The 23,165-nt window shown below is 49.2% G+C and overlaps 1 protein-coding gene across 5 annotated transcripts in view; it reads left to right on the top strand.

The window, feature by feature from the left end:
• Positions 1–19,715, top strand: part of AKAP1 (A-kinase anchoring protein 1) — a 35,520-nt gene extending 15,805 nt beyond the window's left edge. For 4 of the 5 annotated variants that reach the window (XM_009190319.3, XM_009190320.3, XM_017950638.3 and 1 more), the window contains 10 exons: positions 3,803–5,555; positions 8,390–8,523; positions 10,156–10,282; positions 10,850–10,977; positions 12,807–12,984; positions 14,456–14,606; positions 15,204–15,271; positions 16,726–16,799; positions 17,322–17,384; positions 18,595–19,715. In XM_009190319.3, the coding sequence (XP_009188583.1) occupies positions 3,827–5,555; positions 8,390–8,523; positions 10,156–10,282; positions 10,850–10,977; positions 12,807–12,984; positions 14,456–14,606; positions 15,204–15,271; positions 16,726–16,799; positions 17,322–17,384; positions 18,595–18,669 (2,727 nt within the window). In that variant the 5' untranslated portion in view covers positions 3,803–3,826 and the 3' untranslated portion in view covers positions 18,670–19,715. The remainder of the gene's footprint in view (positions 1–3,802; positions 5,556–8,389; positions 8,524–10,155; positions 10,283–10,849; positions 10,978–12,806; positions 12,985–14,455; positions 14,607–15,203; positions 15,272–16,725; positions 16,800–17,321; positions 17,385–18,594) is intronic. The other variant, XR_002518112.2, reaches the window with a different exon arrangement.
• The last annotated feature ends 3,450 nt before the right edge of the window (positions 19,716–23,165 follow it).

The raw sequence follows: 23,165 nt of genomic DNA, 5'->3' as shown, positions 1-23,165 counted from the left end.
TGAAAGAAATTTAAAATCTCTCCTCCCAAAAGGAGGAAGTAAGACTATCTTTATCTGTGTATAAGAAATCCCAAGGAAATCTACTAAATGGTTAGAATTAGTGAGTTCAGCAAGTTTCAGGATACGAGATCAGTGTACAGAAACTTCCCCTCTCCTACAACTGAATGACTTGTTGTGTGTCCTTCCCAGTTTTTCCATGGGATTATGTGAACATAGACATTCCATACACATGGTGGTCTGTACGTTTTTGTTTTATATATCCAGGTGATTTTTTCCATGTTGGCACATGAGATCAGCTTCTTTCTGTAACATTGGTATGTCCATGGATTCCATAATCTACCTAGCAGTGATTCCCCTGAAATGTTAATCCCAATTTTGTTTCAAATGATGCCTCAGCAGGCATTCTTGTATAGACCTCTGCCTATGCAGAGGTATGTGGGTTAAAAACATTTTGAAAAAAAAAAAACATTTTTAAGGGACTAGTCTTACTATGTTGCCCAGGCTGGTCTCTAACTCTTGGACTTCGGCGATCCTCCTGTCTCTGCCTCTCAAGTAGCTGGGATCACAGGCACTTGGCTTTGTGGATTTTTCTTTGTTGTGGTTTTGTTTTTGTGTTTTTAATTTAAAGATGCCAAGTGTGGGATTTCTGAGTTGTAGGATGTGGTTATGAGCTTTTAAGAGCTATTATAAGGCTCTCCAGAAAGGTAGTACAGACCTCCCCTTTTCTTGGCTCATATAACGCCTCTTCCCCCCAGTTCTAGAATAATGGGTTCCAGATTTAATGTGGAAGAGAATTTAGGTACCCATCCCTTGGCTGTATGCCTTGAGCTATTTTTTTTTTTTTTTTTTTTTTTGAGACGGAGTCTCGCTCTGTCGCCCAGACTGGAGTGCAGTGGCACGATCTCAGCTTACTGCAACCTTCGCCTCCCGGATTCAAGCGATTCTCCTGCCTCAGCCTCCTGAGTAGCTGGGACTACAGGCACCCACCACAATGCCTGGCTCATTTTAAAATTTATTTTATTTTTATTTTTAGTGAAACACAGTTACAACATGTGAGCCAGGATGGTCTCGATCTCCTGACCTTGTGATCCACCTGCCTCAGCTTCCAAAAATGCTAGAATTATATGCGTGAGCCACTGCACCCAGCCTCCTTGAGCTATTTTAACCTTTAAGATAGTAATACATTTGGCTAGGCGCCATGGCCTGTCATCCCAGCACGTTGGGAGGCCGGCTGGCAGATCACCTGAGGTCTGGAGTTCCAGCCTAGCCAACATGGCGAAACCCCGTCTCTACCAAAAATACAAAAATTAGCCAGTCGTGATGGTGGGCGCCTGTAGACCCAGCTACTCTGGAGGCTGAGGCAGGAGAATTGCTTGAACCCAGAGGCTGAGGTTGGAATGAGCCGAGATCACACCACTGCACTCCAGCCTGGACGACAGTGAGATAAAAGGAAAACAATCTAGCAAGGTTGTGTGTTTGAATGTGAAGTAAAATGGTAGCACTAAGTTTTCTCTCTGAGGAATTGATGTAAAGTCTTAGCCCTGGCCACTGCCTAACCCTTCATTTTGCTTCAAATGCTATCATTGCTGCTGCTTCAAGTATCAGCAAGAAAGTTTACCTTTAAAGATATGGGGACTTTCAAATGGAGGTGACCTTCTCACTACCACTGCTACTTCATCACTGTAGGGGCAGAACACACCTCTTAGCATTCCTTCACAAATTGTAAGGTCCTTCGGAATCCCCTAGGGGTCTTGTTAACAAGCAGGTCTGAGGTGAGACTGAGGTACTGCATTTCTAGCAAGGCCCCAGGCGATATTCAGGACTTCCGGTACATGGATCCACTTTCAGAGGCGGAGTCCTAGAGTAGTGGTTCCCAGCCTTGGCTGGAAATTAGAACCTCTCAGGGAACTTTTAAAAGTACTGATGTTCTGGTTCTGCCAGAAAACATTAATATAAGTCAGTTAAACCAGTATGAGTTGTTAAAACATGTACATTTGTTATCTCTAAAAACAAACCCAAATAAGGTGTAATTCAGCTTGTCAGTTCAAGGCTTTTTGGTTTTAAAAAGACATTACTTTGGCAGAGAGATTTAAAGTTTGCTGGCACAGGAAGCATAGAATATAAGTGTTCTAGAATAAGCCCGTCATATACCTTTAATGAGTGTTAACCCTGCTTTGCAAAGAACTTTCTATATCTCAGCTAATCCTTATACCAACCATCCATTAAGAGATGTGTCCCCAATTTACAGATGAGGAAAAATTGAGTTTTCTATCCTCTTTCCATGTCTGCTGTTGCCTTCTAGGCCCTTACCGTTTCTCCTTGCTTAGACCTAACTGACTTAGGTTTCTAGGTTCCTTCTGCTCCATCTCTTCACTTTTCTTTTTTGAGATGGAGTCTTGATCTTGGCTCACTGCAACCTCTGCCTCCGGGTTCAAGTGATTCTTCTGCCTCAGCCTCCTGAGTAGCTGGGATTACAGGTGCCTGCCACCATGCCCAGCTAATTTTTGTATTTTTAGTAGAGACAGGGTTTCACCGTGTTGCCCAGGCTAGTCTCGAACTCCTGACCTCAGATGATCTGCCCAGCTCTGCCTCCCAAAGTGCTGGGATTACAGGCATGAGCCACCACGCCCAGCCTCGATGCACTTTTCATCCTGTTCCCAGAATTGTCTTCTAGAAACAATTTGGTGTGTGTGCCTTGCAGACCTATGCTGGTTCTCTGTTGTCTACAGGATAAAGTCCAGACTACGCAGTGGGGCGCTGGGACACCCTCACTGACCCCACGAGGGTACAGATGCTCCTCAGCTTACAATGGAGTTACATCCTGATAGACCCATTATAAGCTGAAAATAGCATAAATCAAAAATAAACACATCTAATGCACCTAACCTACTGAACACCGTAGTTTAGCCTAGCCTACTTTACACGAGCTGAGAACACTCACAGTAGTCTACAGTTGGGCAAAATCACCTAGTAGCACGGTCCACTCTGGATGCCCGATGTTCACCCTTGTGGTAGAGTGGATGACTGGGAGCTAGCATCATGAGAGAGTAGCGCATCACATATCGCTAGTCCAGGAAAAGATCAGAATCCAAAATTGGAAGTATAGTTTCCATTGAATGGGTATTGCTTTCACACCATTGTAAAGTTGAAAAATTCTAAGTTGAGCCTTGGAAGATCAGGGACCGCCTGTACTTGAGTCCTCCAAGTCTGACCTGGCCCTTCATGCTGCAGTTTGCTGTGTTGGTCCCTCACCCTGGAGCATCTCCTTAGCCATTTGAAATTTTATTCCTCCTTCATTCTCAGCATCTCTAATTGCTGAGTAATGAAGTGCCATTTCATTGACTCATTTTGTGGGGAGATGTGAGGAACCCATGTACATGTGGATTCCATGGGGGTTTGAAATGCTCCGATGCCACTTGATAGATAAAAATGTTCTGTGAGTTTAGAGAGCTGAGCCACACTGAGCAGAGCCAGCCCCTTTGGGGAACATAGGGAGACTTTGGCATCATGAAGTGATGGAGGGAGGAATTTGGGTTAAAGAACAGAATGCTTGGTTTGTTTCAAGAGGGTGTGTGAGTTGGGGAGCATGGAGGGGAAGATGCCTCTTCCTGGCCTCTGACCCCCAGTGGATCACACAGAGGGTGGACTGGTACAAGCTGAGAGTGTGCTCCTCTTGGAGGGCAGGGAAGGTGGGGGAGATGGCTTCGGCCCAACCCTGTTGACTGTCTTGCATGTGCAGTTGCCAGTATCCTCCTACCTGGCTCTGTGACATTCTTCCTCCCCACTCTCCTGCTCTCCCCAGGTGTAATTACTTCAAGCCTGCAGGATGGCAATCCAGTTCCGTTCGCTCTTCCCCTTGGCATTGCCTGGGATGCTGGCACTTCTCGGCTGGTGGTGGTTTTTCTCTCGTAAAAAAGGCCACGTCAGCAGCCATGATGAGCAGGTGGAGGCTGGTGCTGTGCAGCTGAGGGCTGACTCTGCCATCAAAGAACCTCTTCCCATGGAAGACGTCTGTCCCGAAGTGGTGTCCATGCCCCCCAGCGTCACAGAGCCACCAGAAAAGGAACTGTCCACCGTGAGCAAGCTGCCTGCAGAGCCACCAGCATTGCTCCGGACACACCCACCTCGCCGAAGATCAGAGTCCTCGGGCAGTCTTCCTAACACCATAGACATGAGATTGCGACCAGGAACACGCAGAGACAACAGTGCAAAGCTGGAGCTAGCCCTGACAGGTGGTGAAACCAAATCGATTCCTCTAGAGTGCCCCCTTTCATCTCCAAAGGGTGTACTATTCCCCCACAAATCAGCTGAGGTGTGTAAGCAAGAGTCCCCGTTCAGTAGGGTGCCAGGGAGGGGCCAGCCAGGCTACCCTGCAGCGCCCCCAGAGAAGCATGGCTCTGGGGAGAGGGCAAGAGAGACAGGTGGGGCCGAAGGGACCGGTGATGCTGTGTTGGGGGAAAAGGTGCTTGAAGAAGATCTGTTGTCTCAGGAGCATGTCTTGGAATTGGAGAACAGCAAGGCCCCCAACCTAGCCTCTTTAGAAGGGGAAGAAGAGAAGGGGAAGAGCAGCTCATCCCAGGTGGGGCCGGTGCAGGAGGAAGAGTATGTAGCAGAGAAGTTGCCAAGTAGGTTCATCAAGTCGGCTCACACAGAGCTGCCAAAGGACGATGCGGCACCAGCACCCCCAATCACAGATGCCAAAGCCCAGGACAGAGATGTCGAGGGAGAACTGGGCATTGAGGAGAGCTTGGATAGAAATGAGGAGAACTTGGATAGAAATGAGGAGAGCTTGGATAGAAATGAGGAGGGCCTGGATAGAAATGAGGAGGGCTTGGATAGAAATGGGGAGGGCTTGGATAGAAATGAGGAGATTGAGCAGGCTGCCTTCCAGATAATCTCCCAAGTGATCTCGGAAGCAACCGAACAGGTGCTGGCCACCGCGGTGGGCAAGGTTACAGGTTGTGTGTATCAGGCCAGTCAGCTCCAAGGGCAGGAGGAAGAGAGCTGTGTCCCAGTTCACCAGCAAACTGTCTTGGGCTCCGACACTGGGGAACCTGCCACAGCAGAGGCAGCTGCTGCCCCGTCGGATGCTGCCCTCCCCTCGCCAGGCCTACCTGCAGAGGGCTCAGCACCACCAAAGACCTACGTGAGCTGCCTGAACAGCCCTCTGTCCAGCCCCATCAAGGACAGTAAACCAAAGATCTCTGCACACCACATCTCCTTGACCCCCTGCCTGCCACCGACCACTCCTGGTGAAGAGTCGCCGGACCAGGCGGGCATCCTGGTGGAAGATGCCACATGTGTCACTTGCATGTCAGACAGCAGCCAAAGTGTCCCTTTGGTGGCTTCCCCAGGACACTGCTCGGATTCTCTCAGCACTTCAGGGCTTGAAGACTCTTGCACAGAGACCAGCTCAAGCCCCAGGGACAAGGCCATCACCCCGCCACTGCCAGAAAGTACTGTGCCCTTCAGCAATGGGGTGCTGAAGGGGGAGTTGTCAGACTTGGGGGCTGAGGATGGATGGACCATGGATGTGGAAGCAGATCATTCAGGAGGTAGGAGGGTCTCGGGTTCATTTAGAGGATGGGGCGCTCCCAGTATTTCTTGGAGAAAGGCCGCCAGTCTGCCTCTCCCTTCTGCTACTTGTGCAGCAAAGTCATGATGTTCTTCAGCTCTTTGTCCCAACCTGCAGAGAGCTGGACACGGCATAAAGCTGGTGGGTAACTGAGCAGTTAGATTGCCCTGAAACCCCAAGCCTTGGGAGCTGTCACTTGGTTCCTCAGCCGGTGACCTTCCCCAGTGAGCCCTTCCCAAGGAACCAGCTCCAAGTTGGGCTCACTGATTAACATTAGTGTGCCTTTTTTTCTTTTTTTAAAAAAATTATCATTTGGGTGCAGATGGAGTCTTCCTGTGTTGCCCAGGCTGGTCTCGCACTCCTGGGCTGAAGTGATCCTTCCGCCCTCGGCCTCCCAGAGGGCTAGGATTATAGGTGTGAGCCACCATGCCCAGCCCATTTTTTTTCTTTTTTAAACACTAACCTCTGTGTGTGTGTGTGTGTGTGTGTGTGTGTGTGTGTGTGTTTTAATGGAGAGGCCTCCTTAGCTTTACCTCCCTTGAGTGCCAAGTATGGGTGTGAGTGTTTTGAATGATTTATTTCCTTTTAATCATGTGCTTGTTCCCATGTCTTCACCTGCTTTCCTTCTCCAGAAGCTCTTACAGGGTAAGTGCCCAAAGAATGGCCACAGCTTTAAATACTTGTGGGAGGCTCGAGCTTCCTGAGTTGTCGCTGTCACCTTTGCAGAGAGCCTCAGCCATTTTCTTTCTGTGCAGTTGCAGCTCCACCCCGGGAAAGCGGGGCACTTTGATAACGAGGTGTCCTGGGTTTTTCGAGTGCTGACCCCAGCGTAGACAGTTCAGACCGCTAACTTACAGGTCAGCAGCTCCTGACCCTGCTTCTGCAGCCGCCCTGGGGTGTTTGCATTTATCTTATGGAGAGAGGCCACGAATATCCCAGTGCCTCTCTGACGTTTGTCCTGGAGCCATTCCCTCCCATTTCAGCTCCAGGAAGGTTGGGAATCTTTATCGGGAATTTTACTACTTTCGGCAGCATCTCGTTTGTACCACACACTACGTTTTGTCACCTCCAAGATGCTGTTGCGACACTACTGTTTTTATGTACCTTGGAAAGACAAAAGTGCTGCCAGTCATGATTATAGAAGGCCAGCTACTATATGATGCATCCTAATCTCTGGATGTTTAAATGTTTCTTAAAATACTGCATCTTAAAATGGGTGTTTTTTGTTTTATTTATTTTTTAAGAATAAAGGAGTTTCCCTTTGCTTACTGCCCCTCAGCTGAATTAACAAGCCCCACAGCCTTGTCTGCCTACTCTAGATGGATAGTAGTAGCTACTCAGACCTGTTGAGTTTAGGCTCGAACCTAAGCCATGGTGATGGGCAGGGAGGTTTAGAGATGGCGGGTGGAAATGAGGTAATACTGTCCACGAGCATGCAGTGGGTGCCAAGCACCAGGGTAGTGCCTCGCATGCACCCTCATGTCAGTTCTGCTTTGTGTGTGAGAAAGTTGAAGCTGAGAGGGGTCCAGGGACCACCCTACTGAGGGAGCTGGCAGCTGGCCTTGGAGTGCAGCCTGCTAGAGTCCTGGTGTGGTTCTGAGCCACTGCTGGGCGCCATCGGGATGGCAGGTGTTAGCCAGTCCCATTCTGTGGGGCAGAGGCTGGGGGCTGTGAGTGAGCAGAGCTCCCCGCCCCCTTCCCCAACCCCTGTCAGCCTGTTATGCTTCCCTAGCCAAGCAGTCTTCCCCTAGAAGGGGTACTTTTCCCTGCATGAATCCTGTTCCAAGCGCCTAGGTTAAGGGGGGATGTCACTTTGAAGGTGATTCTTCCTTAGCTGGGAGCAGGATCTCTTGGGCCTTAGTTCTCTGCATCCAGTGTATGGGTTACTTGGCAAAGGATTATGCCCAGGGTTTGGAGAAACCATGTGGAAGGTAACCTAGTTGGTAGACTCTCAGGAGTGATCTCTTTCTGGTGATTGAGTCATCCATATTTAAGCCAGGGCCACTTCTCTTGAGCTGATCTGGACCCTCTTTTTTGTGACAGTCCCTTTGGCACACTCTTGAGCGAGAGTGAAACAGCCCAGGTCGGGAGCAGAGTCCTTTTCCCATTGGGTTTTCTTGGCCATGAGCTTTGGCTCCGTCTTTTGACCAAGGGAGTATTTGAGCCAGAAGAGTGTTCAGAGTTGCACGAATCAGGCCTAAGCAAAGGGAAAGGAGACTCTCCTTTTTTTGTCCACATATGGCAGAGGAACGAGCAGGTCCCCGCTAGGTATAAGAATGGGGCCCTCAGGCAGGCCAATGAGGACTTTGTCTAGCTCTGCTTGGCTGAAGGCCTGTACCTGTGACTCTGGAACTGGGCCCTGGGGACAGGAGACCGACCCTTGGACTGAGAGGGTAGGATAGTTGGAAGGGTGTCAAGGTGTTTGCAGTCCATCGGTCTGGCTCTCAGGACCATGTGGACCTCAAGCATGTCTCCTCCCCTGCCCTGTGGGCTCCTCTTCCCTGGGCGCAGTCTGTCCCTTCCCAGTTCACCACTTGTGTCTCTGCTCCAGCAGCTGTGGCTGGGTGCGGCTCCCAATTAAGCAAGTGGGACTGTAAGTGGCAGGCTAAAATTAGGTGTATCGACACCCCCAGTCCTCCTTTCATTGGGGTTGTTCTGAGCCTTCTAGACTGTAAGTTGACAGTCACCTGCCAAGCTTGAGGAGCGGGTGTGGGGCAGGGCCTCCCGGGAATGTGAGTTTGGGAAGTTCTGGGTTACTGGCTGCTCTGAGCTGGGGTCTGTGTGTGTGCGCGCCTGCTGCTTCCTCCCCTGCAGGTTCTGACAGGAACAGCATGGATTCCGTGGATAGCTGTTGCAGTCTCAAGAAGACTGAGAGCTTCCAAAATGCCCAGGCAGGCTCCAACCCTAAGAAGGTCGACCTCATCATCTGGGAGATCGAGGTGCCAAAGGTAGGGGTGGAGTCCCCCAGGCTGGTTCCATGGTAACCCGCAAAGCTCCCTGGGGCCAGGGCCGTTAGACCTGGGGGAGGGAGCTGGGAGAAGGGCAGTAAACCAGAAGGAGCCCTGGGTCAGCCAAAGGCTGCGGGGAGAGGACACACTACACTTTGCCAAGGCTCAGAGAGCTTCCTGCAACATGGAATTCCTCTGGCTGCTTCCAGGAGCATCTTATTCTTGTACTTCTCAAACTTGCAGGCCTGTGTGTCTCTCCCTTGGGGGTGGTTCTTGCATATTCTGGGGCTGAGATCTATTTGGAAAAAAAACACTGAGGCCGTGGGGGCCAGCCAGAATCCCTTCACTGAGCTCTGCTCAAGTGCTCCAATGTAAAGTGTATTTTATAATTGAGCAAAGCATAAATCCATATTTTAGAGAACTTGAAAAGTATAGAAATATATGCAGAAAATAAAAATCAGCTCTAATCCTACCCTTGAGAGTGACTGTGAAAGACTTTTATTTCCTTCTCATCTGGCACCCTATGGTTTTTAAACAAAACTGAGATTATGTCACTTTAATTAATACTTTAAATATTTAACAATTTAATTTTTGTGTGTTATTCTTTGAAAATGTGATTGTAACTGCATTATTCATTGTGTGAATGTCAGTTTACTTCATCAGTCCCCCATTCCTGAGTGCTTAAGTGCTTTCGAGCTTCTTGCTGTTAGAACTTACAACATACTAGCTTGATCTTGATGTTTGTCTCTGGGGCTCGGAAATAATTTGTCAGACCGCATTCTCCCAGAGCCCTGGGCTCTGTGCTCGGGTGGAGATTTGACTTGGTCTGAACTCTGGGTCAGAGTGGCTGTTTTGACCCTGGGTTGCCAGCTCTCTTGGTGGTTTCCTCCTTGGAGGGTCCTTACCCATCCTGCCTGCTTTTCCTTCAGTGGTTACAAAGGGCGTGACGAGAAAGGCTGTGCCTGAGGAGGGACCGTGTCCCCAGTAGCTCCTCTGGGAGGGGATCGTTGGGGGTTGTGTGGGAGCCCGTCTTACGTAAGGGTTAAGTTTGGCTCCTTCTGTCCGCCTTGAACTCTGGCGCACTGGGGACTTCTGCGTGCCTTCTGCTCTGCAGGCTCCAACCTGCTGTCACTTGGCAGTGGGAGCCCAGGGTTCTTAGACCTTCATTTTCAAATCGAGCCCCTTTATCTTTGGATCTGAGTAGACCAGAGGGAGAGGGGCACGAGAAATTGTGTGCTGGCAAAACTTCTTAGCATGGGTTTTAGAGGAGAAGATGCTGCTCCCTTTGCAGCTTTCTGGGTCTGGGCCACATTTTGGGGATGAAATGGGAACTGCTTGGTCCTGGAGCCAGACTGCCTGGTTCAACTTCCTGGTTAGCAGCTGTGTGACCTTAAGGTAGTTCCTTAGCCTCTCTGGGCTTGTTTCCCCGTCTACAGAATGGTGATAAAGTTATGTGTTTCATAGGTACTATGAGTAAATGTAAGTGCTTAGAACAGTCCTGGAAAATAAATGCTGACATGGTAACAGCTAATATGTTTGAGCGTGATCTTGTGTAAAACAGAAGTAGGTCTTTGGGTGTCCAGGGAATTGGTTTCCCGTTAATCCTCTCAACTCTTTTTCTCTTTCTGGAAGCACTTAGTCGGTCGGCTAATTGGCAAGCAGGGGCGGTATGTGAGTTTTCTGAAACAAACATCTGGTGCCAAGATCTACATTTCAACCCTGCCTTACACCCAGAGCGTCCAGATCTGCCACATAGAAGGTCAGTAGCATCTGCTGCTTGTATTGCCTCTTACCTGAAATATTAAATAGAAGTGACTAGCATCTGAGTTTCAATTGCTATCTTTTTGGAATAGGAAACCCTACTTCTCATCCCAGGGAAGGGAGCCTTGGGTGTCTTCCCTGCAGCCTTTCCCCCATTTCAGGTGCCTGCGGGAAACTTAGGTCCCTCCCTACTCTGATCTTTGGCCAGGAGAAGGGTGGGTGCTTGGTTGGGCGGGGCCTGGGTCCTGGGTTCACAGTGCCCACCACCCCATAAAGCCTCCTCTCAAAGCAGAAGTGCCCTGTGTACAATTCCCCTTTGGTGTTTTCCCAGCTGCCTACCTCTTCCTGTTGCATTGAAAGCGTGGATCATAATGGCAGAGGTATCATTTGAAAGGCTTCGATGCCTTTCTTCCTAAAGCAGAGCTTAAGTGTTTTGGTACTTCAGAGATGCACTTGAACTCTATGCAAAGTCCAGTGGAGTAGGGTATGTGGCTGTGTTTTTGTGAGTGTGTGTGTGACTTTCCTCTTACAGTGATTGTGTGTCCTGCACCCATCCTCTATTTAGGCTCTCAGCATCATGTAGACAAAGCGCTGAACTTGATTGGGAAGAAGTTCAAGGAGCTGAACCTCACCAATATCTACGCTCCCCCATTGCCTTCACTGGCGCTGCCTTCTCTGCCAATGACGTCCTGGGTGAGCGTGCTACTGGGTGATCCGGACTTCTTGCCTCTTTCCCCAAAACCTACCCCAAACAAGAAACTCCCCAGACCTCAGGCTAAGAAGGCCAAGTGCACGTGAGTGCCTGTGCCCTCTCCCCTCTGGCCTCCACTGGTCGGTTCTGCTATGGGATTGTGTTCTGGGGACAGGGGTTAGGTGGTGATAGTCCTGGCAGGAAACCAGAGGCCTCTTGGTCCCCACGTGGGAGGACCACTTTCCTTGGCTCTGCTGCCTGGGCACCTTTTAAGTTTTCTAGGCATTTGCTTAGAAAGGATGGAGTTCAACCAGGAGACTGGGTGTGTCCAGGGTCGCCATTCAACACCTGAGACCTGAGTGGGACTAGTATCATGGGTTTGGATGGCGCTTGTTCTTTCTTCTGGTTGAGTCAGGCCTTAGCAGTGGCCCTAGTGAAGGATCTCCTTCCCCTTCCCCCTCCCCAGGAGGTGCCTAAATTACAAAGAGTGAATACTTCCCACCAGGCCTGGAAGCCCAGTGACTCTTTGGAGGTTGCTTTTGGCAGAGGGAAGAGGGCTCCGGGGCTCCTGTGTGCAGCTGACTGCAGGGTCTCTCAGGGCCGTCGCCATGTCCTGCAGTATGGCTCTGACCCTAGTAGGGCCTCATCTCACTGGGAGTAGAATTGCAGAGTTCTGTGGACCAAAGACTACATTTTACACAGATGGGCTTGACTGTGCTGCTCCAAGGAAATTGCCCTCCTGGGTGTTTTTTTTTTTTTTTTTTTTTTTTTCCTGTTTGTGTGTTTTTTTAAAGGATGATAGGCATTTCAGTTTTGTGTCTTCCCCTTTGCAAAGGCCCTTGGACTGGAGGGAAAGGATCGGGATGTCTTTTTCCTATGGATATTTGAGAGTGGGCTGAATACCACTTTATGCTTTATTCCTGAATCAAGAGTTTTTTCCCAGGAGGCTTGGTCCTAGACTCACTCTCTTTTTTTCTTTTCTTTTTTTTGAGACAGAGTCTTACTTTGTTGCCCAGTCTGGAGTACAGTGGCATGATCTTGACTCACTGCAACCTCTGCCCACCAGGTTCAACCGATTCTCCTGCCCCAGCCTCCTGAGTAGCTGGGATTATAGGTGTGCTCCACCATGCCCGGCTAATTTTTGTATTTTTAGTAGAGATGGGATTTCACCACATTTGCCAGGCTTGTCTTGAACTCCTGACCTCAGGAGGGTAAGCAGCAGGAGGGAGAGCAAATAGGAAGCAGACTCTGCTAGACCTTGACCACGGACCTGACCTGAGGCCACTGCTTGCTCTTGGGAAGGCAGCGTAGATGCTGTCAGATCATAGGCTCCTGGGGTCAGCTGCCAGTCCACAGGAGTTGGCTAAAGGGCCTGAGGGCCTGCCTACTGCTTATTTTCAGGAGTCCTGTTCTCAGTGGCCACCTCATTCCTGTGTTTGCCCTCCCTGGGTCTTACAGATTCATCAGTGGAAGTGGGAGGGAGGGCACCGCTGGTAGGTGGACCCTGCCCAGGCCTGTGCAAGGCCCAGCACTACCTCTGCAGTTGCTTCTTGGTTGCCCCGTATCTGTGGGACCCTCCCTGCCTGGCCCTGAGGTGAGACTGTCCCTAATGGCTGCTCGTGGTATTGCAGGACAACAGCCACAGGGGTGTTGCACATTTTCTATTGTTAAGGTAGTCCTTCAGCCTCTGCCTTCTGGGTGCCATGTTGTCTTGAGTTGCCCTTTTCAAAGGTGTGCCAGCCCAGAGACTTGCCCTTGGGCCTTGGGACTTATTCAAAGATGAGATGAGAGGGATTGTTTCAGTGACCGCTGCCCCTTCCCCTCTATACAGCTCATGCTGCCTGATGGCATCACCGTGGAGGTCATTGTGGTCAACCAGGTCAACGCCGGGCACCTGTTCGTGCAGCAGCACACACACCCTACCTTCCACGCGCTGCGCAGCCTCGACCAGCAGATGTACCTCTGCTACTCTCAGCCTGGAATCCCCACCTTGCCCACCCCGGTGGAAAGTAAGCAGCGCCCTGAGGGTTCGGGAAGGGGGACCCCTGGGGTGGCCTGTTCTGCCCTGGATCCTGATCAGGAGGAGGCTGTTCTGGGATCCTTCATGGAAGCAGCATTCTTCAATTCTTGCCATTGTTATGGAGCTGGGGTGGGTTTCCTGGCAAGGCAGAGCTGGGGTTTCCACTGGCTGGCAGAGTGATGGGTGTTGGAGTAGAGTTTTGACACAGGGATTCAGATCCCAGCTCTGCCACTAATTTTTTTTAAATTTTTTCTTTTTTTTCCCTCAAAGCCAGTGTCACAGTATCTGCCACCTATTTATTATCTGTTAAAGGGGGTGATACCTACTTGTTCCAGAAATTAGTGTTGAATACTGTATGTGTTACATATAAAGCACTTGATGCATATACTGGTTACCATGAAAAAATTCGTAAGTCCAACAAGCCTGTGCAGTGTGTTGGGTCATCTGTGTTTAACAGATGAGAAAACTGAGCCTCAAGTGACTTGCCCAAGTGAGCAGGATCTGGGGTCTGAGCCCAGCCTTTGTCATTATTATCTTTGTTGTCCTTATCAGAGAGGATCAAATGTCAGAACATCACCCATTCCTCACCAGGGGCTGGCGGGGTCCCTCAGTGCAGTAGAAAACTTTTGAAGTGATCGGTAGCTTTTTGTGTGTTATTTTTTTCCTTTTTGGAAGGATAAGGATTTAGTTTTCATCAGCTTCTCTAAAGTTGCCTTAACCCAGCAGTAAAGACTGAACTGGAGTCCGAGGGGTAACTGCCAGGGGTTCTCTCTAAGGGTCAGGACCCAGCACAGTCAGCCTCATGTCACACGTCCTCATCCTGGCCAGCCTGGGGCAGCTGTTGGGGTGCTGCTGGGAACCTTTACCTCGTGGTCTCATCTGCTTCTGACCCACAGTGGGTTAGTGACCCCTTGATCCTGGGCGACTGCCCAGGTGCTCTCAGCACCTTCCAGAGGCAAAGGTTAGAAGAAGGGGGTTTAGGCCCAGGAGGCCCCTTCTGGTCAAGCTCTCCATCTGAGTTGTGGGCTGGAGCACACCCTAGGTACGAGGATGCCGAGATCTGCTGCACTTGATTTCTTCAGCGGCTTCCTCTTAAATGTAAGGCTGGCCCTGGCCCCCATTCCTGAGTGCTATGTTTACTTGGTTTATTCCTATTCATTTGTGTCCCTCTTGGGTCCCAGTAAGTTTTGGAGTAATGGATCTAGACTGAATGCTTTTCAGTCTAGATGGCCTTGGGGGCGGCACACTTGCTAGGCTGAACTTCTCACATCCAGGTTCTTCCCTCAGCTGGTCTTGGGCTTGGGGGAGGCTTTGCTTGGGGCCGGTTGCTGTTCCTGTCCCCTGCGCTGCGGAGGTGCAGGTCTCTGAGAAATAACGCAGGGAGGTGGGTAGTGGCCAGGTGGCCCTTGGTTCCCTGCCCTGGGCCAGGCGTTCCACACACTCCGCTCCCTGCCCTGCAGTAACGGTCATCTGTGCCGCCCCTGGTGCGGACGGGGCGTGGTGGCGAGCCCAAGTGGTTGCCTCCTACGAGGAGACCAACGAAGTGGAGATTCGATACGTGGACTACGGTGGATATAAGAGGGTGAAAGTAGACGTGCTTCGGCAAATCAGGTGAGCGGAGATGCCTCAGACAGGCCTACGCCCTGCTTGTCTGGGATGTGTGATCTCTGCATGGCTGGCTCAGTTGTGCCAGGGCTTGGGTGAGGGTTAATTCTTCTCTCCTGCTGCTTACTGTGTTTTAGCAGAGTCTGATAGAAACAAACTCCATTACTCGCTCAGCTAAACTGAGCTAGAAGGCCTGTCTTGTGGAAGAATCCTCAGCATCATCCTTCAGAAGGGAAGCTGGGCCAGGCGTGGTGGCCTGCTGCAAATCCCAGCGCTTTGAGAGGGTCACTTGAGCGCAGGAGTTCAGGCCCAGCCTGGGCAGTATAGCAAGACCTCATCTCTACAACAACAACAAAAAAGGAAAAAAGTGAAGCGGGCTCCTTTTTAGGAATTTGCTGTAGGAAGTCCCTCTGAGGTCAGGCTTGCAGCAGGGCCGGCTCTCTGTGTTTGGGTGTGCCGTGAGCCGTGGCCTGCTGCAAAGTACGAACCCTCTGCTTCGCTGCATCCCAGGTTGTGGGCGTCACTGTACAAAGATGAATACTGGCTTGGAGTGGAGTCAGCCTTCATGTCCATGTTAAACTTGTTCCTTTCTTGCCTTCCCAGGTCTGACTTTGTCACCCTGCCATTTCAGGGAGCAGAAGTCCTTCTGGACAGCGTGATGCCCCTGTCAGGTAACAGCTGGGGCCTCTGGCTTGGGGGATTGTTGGGGACAGTTGTCGAGAGTAGGTCTTTCTCTCTCAGAGCCTCCATTCTCACCGGGAGGACTTATGCTAACGTAGGTTGCTGCCACTCAAGAGCTTCTGATTGAATAGGTCTGGGCTTAGGCCCAGGAGCTTACATTGCTATCAAGTTCCCAGGTGAGACCAGTGCTGCTGATCCTTTGAGATTCACTGCTCTAGACTGTACTCAGACCTCAGGCACTGAAGGGCTTCCAACAAAGGCACTTTCCAGATTATAGTCCAGACCCAAAGTCTTAGCCCCGGTGGTAGAGGGTGTGCTGTACTGCTCAGCCAGGCCATAGCTCCACAGGACACAGTGGGGACACCCTATCTGGTGTCTTAGACTGTGAAAGCATTGTCAGAGGGAAGAGGACTGGCAAAATCTTGGGCAAATTACTTAGCCTCAACTTTCACCCCAGAACATGGGAATGGTACCTGTCTTTGATGCTGGCTGCGAGAATTACATAAACCTAAGGTCTGGTGTGTAGAGGGTGATGAAATGGCAGCTGTTTATGGCTAGGAATTTTATATTTGTAGGTGATAGTTCATCCCATCCCATTCCCTCCCCAGGTTTGCCCCTTCTGATCTTCTTCTTGCTTGTCTCAAGCAATTAAATGCGTTAGAAATACTACAGTCTAGCTAGAGTCGGCTCAGAGGGAGCACTAGGGCAAGATCTTTGTTTTGCTTCTTTAATTGCTGTTGCCCCTCCTTCCTCTCTGCTTCTGTCCTTCTAAGCGATCTGTCCAGACCCAGCTGAAACTCTTTCTCCTTTGTAAGATTTTCCTAGATCTTCCTTGGTAAACCCCTGTCTCTCCCATCCTTACCACTGCTTGCCTTGGGTGTGTTGTTCTGTGTTGACTTTTGTAATCCAGCAAAGCTGAATGCTGCCGCAGCGCCTTGCCCCTCTGAGTGGCTGCCCTTGTTGGGCTGTGTGGCCAACTGCCTGGGTTTGATTCCCACCTTCTCCACTTGGGAACTGGTTGACCTTCGGGAATCCACCTTTGCCTCAGTGTTCTCTCCTGTGAAGTGGGGATAGCACTGCGTGTTACTAATTTGGTGGAAGAACACATACTATATGCTCTGCATTGCCAGCACCCGAGTTGGTGGTGGTGGTGGTGCTGCTGCTGCTGCTGCTGCTGGTATTGGTGGTGATGTTGGTGGTGAAGGCAAGAGTTTCCGTCTGTTGTCTGTGCTCCAGTGGGCAACATGCCACAGCAGCCCTGAGTTTATCCACTGGGAGTTGTATGGAGGCCTAGGCTCTGTCCCTGACCCGGGTGGATTTCCCCACTGCAGTCCCACAGCATCTGAAGCATTCTACTTGGAATGCACCTGAAACTTATGTATATGACAAGGGTGCCTTGCCTCAGTGACAGCCTTAAATGCTGCTTTTCCTTTTCCTCCTGAAGACGATGACCAGTTTTCACCTGAAGCAGATGCCGCCATGAGCGAGATGACAGGGAATACAGCACTGCTTGCTCAGGTGTGTGGTTGGTGGGGGTAGGGGAGGCAGGCTGGCTGGGGGAACTGACCTTTCAATGCCTTCTTTCCCGTAGCTTGGCCCTGGATTGACCAGTAGTATTTAAGGAAAGGTGCATGAAGTAGCTAATACTTGATGTTAGTCTGTTCTCACATTGCATAAAGAAATACCCGGGGCTGAATAATCTATAAAGGAAAGAGGTTTAATTGACTCACAGTTCTGCGGGCTTGGGGAGACCTCAGGAAACTTACAATCATGGCAGAAAGGGAAGAGGCACGTCTTACATGATGGACAGGCAAGAGACAATATGTGAAGGAGGAACTGTCAGATACTTATAAAACCATCTGATCTCGTGAGAACTCACTATCACGAGAACAGCATGGGCACACTGCCTCATAATCCAATCACCTCCCACCAGGTCTTTCCCTCGAAACATGGGGATTATGGAGATTACAATTCAAGATGATATTTGAGTGAGGACACAAAACCTAACCATATCATACTCCCCCCTCCCCACTTCTTCAGGTGACAAGTTACAGTCCAACTGGTCTTCCTCTGATTCAGCTGTGGAGTGTGGTTGGAGATGAAGTAAGTTCTGCCCTTCTTTTCCTTCTGTGTTGCTGACCCGAAGTAATGGATTGATTAAGAGCTGGTCCTGGGATTTGTTTCCTCTTGAGTTAATCAGAGGATATAACTATAGACAAGCACCTCCCAGGGGACACTTTGGATATCCTGATTGGGGGTGGTGGTGCCAGTGTCCTCTAGTGAGTAGAGGCCAGGGATGCCACAAAACATCCCATAGTATTCAGGACAGCACCCCCACAGCAAAGAATTATCTAACCCAAAATGTCAGTAGTGCCAAGGTGGAGAAACCCTGTGTGAGACCTTCTGGGACCTTCCGTAGGTTGGGTTTTTCTGTCTTCTATCTTATGGTATGAAAGCTTAGATTTCTTCAGCATATTAAAAAGCCTATCCTGGCCAGGTACAGTGGCTCACCCCTGTAGTCCCAGCACTTTGGGAGGCCGAGACGGGCAGATCACTTGAGGTCAGGAGTTTGAGACCAGCCTGGCCAACATGGCAAGACCCCCATCTCTACTAAAAATACAAAAATCTGCTGGGTGTGGTGATGCACACCTGTGATCCCAGCTGCTTGGGAGGCTGAGGCAGGAGAATCATTTGAACCTGGGAGACAGAGGTTGCAATGAACCAAGATTGTGCCACTGTATTCCAGCCTGGGTGACAGAGCAAGACTCTGTCTCAAAACAACAACAACAACAACAAAAAAAAACACCTATCTTCATGCCACAGCAGCCAACAGAACACTTAAATAAATGTTCCTGTTGGCTAGAGCACAAGCCATGTCCCCCACCCTGTTACTCGTTTTATTTTCTTTTTGGAGACAGAGTCTCACTCTTGTTGTCCAGGCTGGAATGCAGTGGCGTGATCTCGGCTCATTGTAACCTCCGCCTCCGGGGTTCAAGTGATTCTGCCTCAGCCTCAGTAACTGGCATTACAGGCATGTGCCACCACGCCTGGCTGATTTTTGTATCTTTAGTAGAGACGGGGTTTCACCATGTTGGCCAGGCTGGTCTTGGACTCCTGACATCAGGTGATCCACCTGCCTCAGCCTCCCAAAATGCTGGGATTACAGGCACGAGCCACCAAGACTCCAGGCTACACTGTTAGTCTTGTACATCTCTTGCCTGCAGTGGCAACTGGGGAGGGGAGAGCTCATGTTGGCTTGGGAGATGGCCCCAAGGTGCCATGGACAAAGCTTTAAGGGAACTTTCTTTTCTAGGTGGTGTTGATAAACCGGTCCCTGGTGGAGCGAGGCCTTGCCCAGTGGGTAGACAGCTACTACGCAAGCCTTTGACCCCCAGTTCCCCATGCTGCTTCCTAAGAGTCTTTTTTTGCACTGTTGAAACCGGGCTTGGCACTCAAGTCAAAGATTAACATCAGAATAACAAACATTGCCCTCTCCAGAAAGTCCTTTCTTCCTCCATACTGTGGTCCTATTGAGAAGACGTTTCGTCTCTGAGAAAAAAGGATGAAACCGTGGGTTCTCTTCTCAAAGCTAAAGGATAGTGTTTAACAAGCCAGCTGGCTTATCCTGGTTCTCAGCTGTTCAAAAAAAAAAAAAAAGAAAAGAATAGAAACAGTCTCAACCAGATTGTCCTCTTCCCCTGTTCCATTCCCTTCTTCCTTCTATCTCCTTCCCCCTTCCCCGGCAATATCCAAACAAACTGGCAGACAGGCCAGGGATGTGTGTTGCTTGCTTGAGAGGGTTTCTTTTACTTCAAATCTTTCTTCAGGGAGCAAGACATGAACTGACTAATTGGTATCCACTACTTGTACAGCTTACATAAATGAATTGATGATATTTAACCAGTTTTTATAAACTTCATCTAGGTCTCTAAATACAGACTTTTTAAATTGCAGCTGTAAATATGAAGTGGTCATCACTCCTGACCTTGGTCAGTGGGGAGGGGAACTGGTATCCTTCGAAGCCTGGTTGTAATTTGTACCCATTTTCTATTTGTGCAAACTCTGTAAATATGTGTTTAAACAAATGTAATATTTTGTACAAGATACACTGGAGAACAAAGGGAACTCAAGATTTTTCCAGCCACATATCACCTGTAAGTAGAAGTCAACTCTGCAGTGCAGCTGCCACCCTTGGCCCCTCCGGCCAGGGCCCCTGTGGCTTCCTGCACACTGGACGGTTGACTGTATGGTAGAGACTGTGATCTGGGAACTTTTTGCTGTACAAATCTGTTAAAAAAAAAAAAAAAAAAGTAACTCATTGAATTAACTTGCAGTGGTGTGTTTGATTCTTTTTTAGACTGGCTTCAGCATTGTGCAGTTTAAAAATAAGTAACTTAAGTCACTTAAACTTACATAAATCTTCAATTGTATGAACTATAGCTTTGAGTCCATTTTTTTCCAGTGGTGAAGAACTGGGGGGGGTGGAGAGTGAAGAGGGGGGCGGTGAGTGTGGCGAGCTGGATCACAGGCCCCGCACAACCACCTCTACAGGAGACCCGTGGTTTTTTGAAGAGTTTGGCCAGAAATTTCTATCGCCTTTTCCTCTCTCTTGTTCCACCAGGTGGCAGCCAAGTGTCCTCTGACTTCCTTCACTGCATATTAACTAGCCAGACTCAGTTTAAATCACTGGCTTCTAAAACAGGTTGTGCCTTCTTTGGTTGTCATTCTTAATAGATTCATGAAGTTATTTAATCTACTATAGTGATGAGAATGATGTAAGAAATACATCATTATGTATGGGAAGAGATACTGCCTCAATATAATAGCCCCTGCTCTTAAAGAAGGCTCTGGCCACTGCTGCCCAGGCCTACCCCAGTGCCCCGCCCCGCCCCCCACGTTTGAGGCCTCTGGCTGCAGGGCTGTTGAGCTTGAGCTCTAGTCTTTAGAGCGCTAATGTAGCCTGAGGGCCATTCAGATTGGAGGTATTCTCCCCACCGCACAACCACTCCTGGGAGTTCCTCCCAGTTCCAACCCAGCTGGCTTGTTCTCCTTCCTGTCTCCTGGCGGAAGACTGCAGCCCCATGAGACTGAGCTGTGGCCATTGTCAGGTGCCTATCTTCCCCTCCATCCAGGTTCTCACCTGTGTGGTTAACAGCCTTGGTTTCCCTCATCTGTAAGATGAGATAACCTCATAAGGCAATTTAATCATGGAAATGCCCTCTGCTTCTACAGGGCTTGGTCTCAGGGAGCTCCCCTGCAGTTCTTAGCCACTGTTGGCTTTAAGTCCTGGCAGGAATTGGGTGTGACTTTGGCCAAGTCACCATACACCCAGGTCTAAGCTTTTCCTCTATAATCCAGCATTGCTGGAGCATGAAAAGGTCTATGGAAGCCTTCCGACTAACTTAGGGAATGCGCACAGAGCCTGGTGTGCAGATTGAGCTTTTGTCTCCAGGGAACCATTGAGGGGTTTCAAACATTAAAACGTGATTCTGGTGCAGGGAAAAGGATGGGTGAGGTGGAAGTGTAGACACGAGAAAAGGATTCTTCTGGGATGGAGCCTGGGGCAGACAAGATGTGATGAAGTCAGGATCCTCCGATAAAGCCCCCTGCGCTTTCATGAGCGGGATGGGCTGCTACTCGGGACTCCCAGGCCTTAGAGTCCTACCCTGCAAGGGTGCCTCCATTAAACTCAGTTTGGAATGCCAGAGGAAGAGCAGGTTGGAGGCTGGGGAAGGACTTGTACTCCTCGAATAAATGCTTCTCAGATTGTTACGGGCCTTTGATTAATTTCCAGAGTTCTGAAAACCTTGACTTTTAACCATTTTGCCAGAAATCTCATTGTTCTCAAGGAGGAGCAGATTTATGGAGGTCCTCACTCCATCCCTCCGCAAGTCAGCTGCCTGGGCAAATGCATTTGAGACACCCTCTTTGAATTACCTGTGGGGCATCCAGGGGGTGTGTTGGTGTGAATTGGAAACTCACAGGAGAAGCCAGTGCTGGTGAGAGATTTGGTAATCTGCCCAGGCTGTAGGGGAGAGAGGTGGCATGCTGGACGCAGGAGGCTGGAGCTTCCACCCTGTTCTCACTGCAGGTGTTGGTGTCAGTACCGCCCCTCTGGTCTCTGGGGCATCACCGTGGAGGATGGGTTCTAGGGTTACTGCTATACCTTGTATAACTTCAGGTAGGCCACTTGTAGACATCAGCATCTGTCAGACGATAACTAATGTCAGTTCTAAGATAAAATGAGAGTTGTAGCTAGAGTTAGGGAGTGCTTACTGTATATCAGGTGCTGTCTCTTTTACAGGTAACACTTGAGTCCTTGACACAACCCAGGGAGACAGGGACTCCGTAGATGAGCAGACCCAAGCGATAGAATATGGTGACTTTGGAAAGTAGTTTGTGGTTAGAGCAGAGCTGAAACTAAACACTAGGCTGCTGCCCCAGGCCAGGTGCTCTTCACCACCACCCCTAAAGCAGCATGGATTCATCTTGCCCCAGTCCACATCCCCAAATAAATACCACAGTGATTAAATGATCAGTCCATGGGAAAGCTTTGGAACTTAGAGTGGGAAAGGTACCATGACAGGAGACATCAATGATTTTGCTTTTATGGAAAATTTAAATCTAAGTAACACAAGCTGAGAGACACTCACAGCAGCTAGGGCCGAAGAGTGGACATTTGGAAACTGTGGTAATGTAAAGCAAGGAAAACTGGTTAGGCGCGGTGGATCGCGCCTGTAATCCCAGTGTTTTGGGAGGCTGAGGCGAGTGGATTACTTGAGGCCAGGAGTTCGAAACCAGCCAGGCCAACGTAGCAAAAACCCCATCTCTATTAAAAGTACGAGAAAAATTAGGCATGGTGGCACACACCTGTCATCCCAGCTACTTGGGAAGCTGAGACAGGAGAATCGCTTGAACCTAGAAGGCGGAGGTTGCAGTGAGCTGAGATCATACCACTGGACTCTAGCCTGGGTGACAGAGCCAGACTGTCTCCAAAAAAAAACAAAAAACAAAAAACAAAAACAAACCTCTAAGTTTCCATTGGGAAATATCATAAAGATATGGATGGAAAATCTGGGTCTGTTCCTAGACCAGCAATGTCCAATAGAAATATATGAGCCACATCTGTAATTTAGAACTTTCTAGGAGCCACAATTAAAAAGTGCAAAGAAACAGATGAAATTAATTTTCATAATATTTTAAGTCATATCATTTCAGCATGTAATGGATATGAAACGTATTAATGAGTTGTTTTATGGTGTTTTTCCCACTCAGTCCAGTGTGCATTTTATACTTCAGCATACCTCTGTTCAGGCTGGCCACATTTCAAGGGCTTGATAGCCACATGTGGCTTGTGGCTACCACGTTGGGACAGTGTAGGCCTAGACTATTGCATTGATCAGCATCACACTGATTCTGACAGCCTTATTTATGTTCTTCCTTATTCAAAAAGTTGTATGTTCTTTTGCACATTTAGTTTTCCAGATGAACTTTAGAATCATTTTGCAGGGAAGGGGACCATACTAAATATTCTATTGGTATTTGAAAATAATGCACACTATTGAGTTGGTATAAAGTTTTAATAATCTAGGAAGTTGGGTGTGTAAAATATTTGAATTTATTGTTTTCCTTTCTTGCCCTCTCCTTCCCTGTGGCTTTTTTTTTTTTTTTTTTAAATACAGGGTCTCAACCTGCTGTCCAAACTGGAGTGCAATGGTGCAGTCAGCTTATTGCAGCCTCGCACTCCCTGGCTCAAGCAATCCTCCCTCCTCAGCCTCCTGAGTAGCCGGGAGCACAGGCGCATGCCACCACACCCAACTCATTTGATTTTTCATTTTTTTTGTAGAGATGGGGTCTGCCATGTTACCCAGGCTGGTCTCGATC

The sequence above is a fragment of the Papio anubis genome, chromosome 17 (genome assembly GCF_008728515.1).
Source record: "Papio anubis isolate 15944 chromosome 17, Panubis1.0, whole genome shotgun sequence".
In the NCBI taxonomy this organism is placed as follows: Eukaryota; Metazoa; Chordata; class Mammalia; order Primates; family Cercopithecidae; genus Papio; species Papio anubis.
This window is presented reverse-complemented; position numbering and strand designations above follow the sequence as displayed.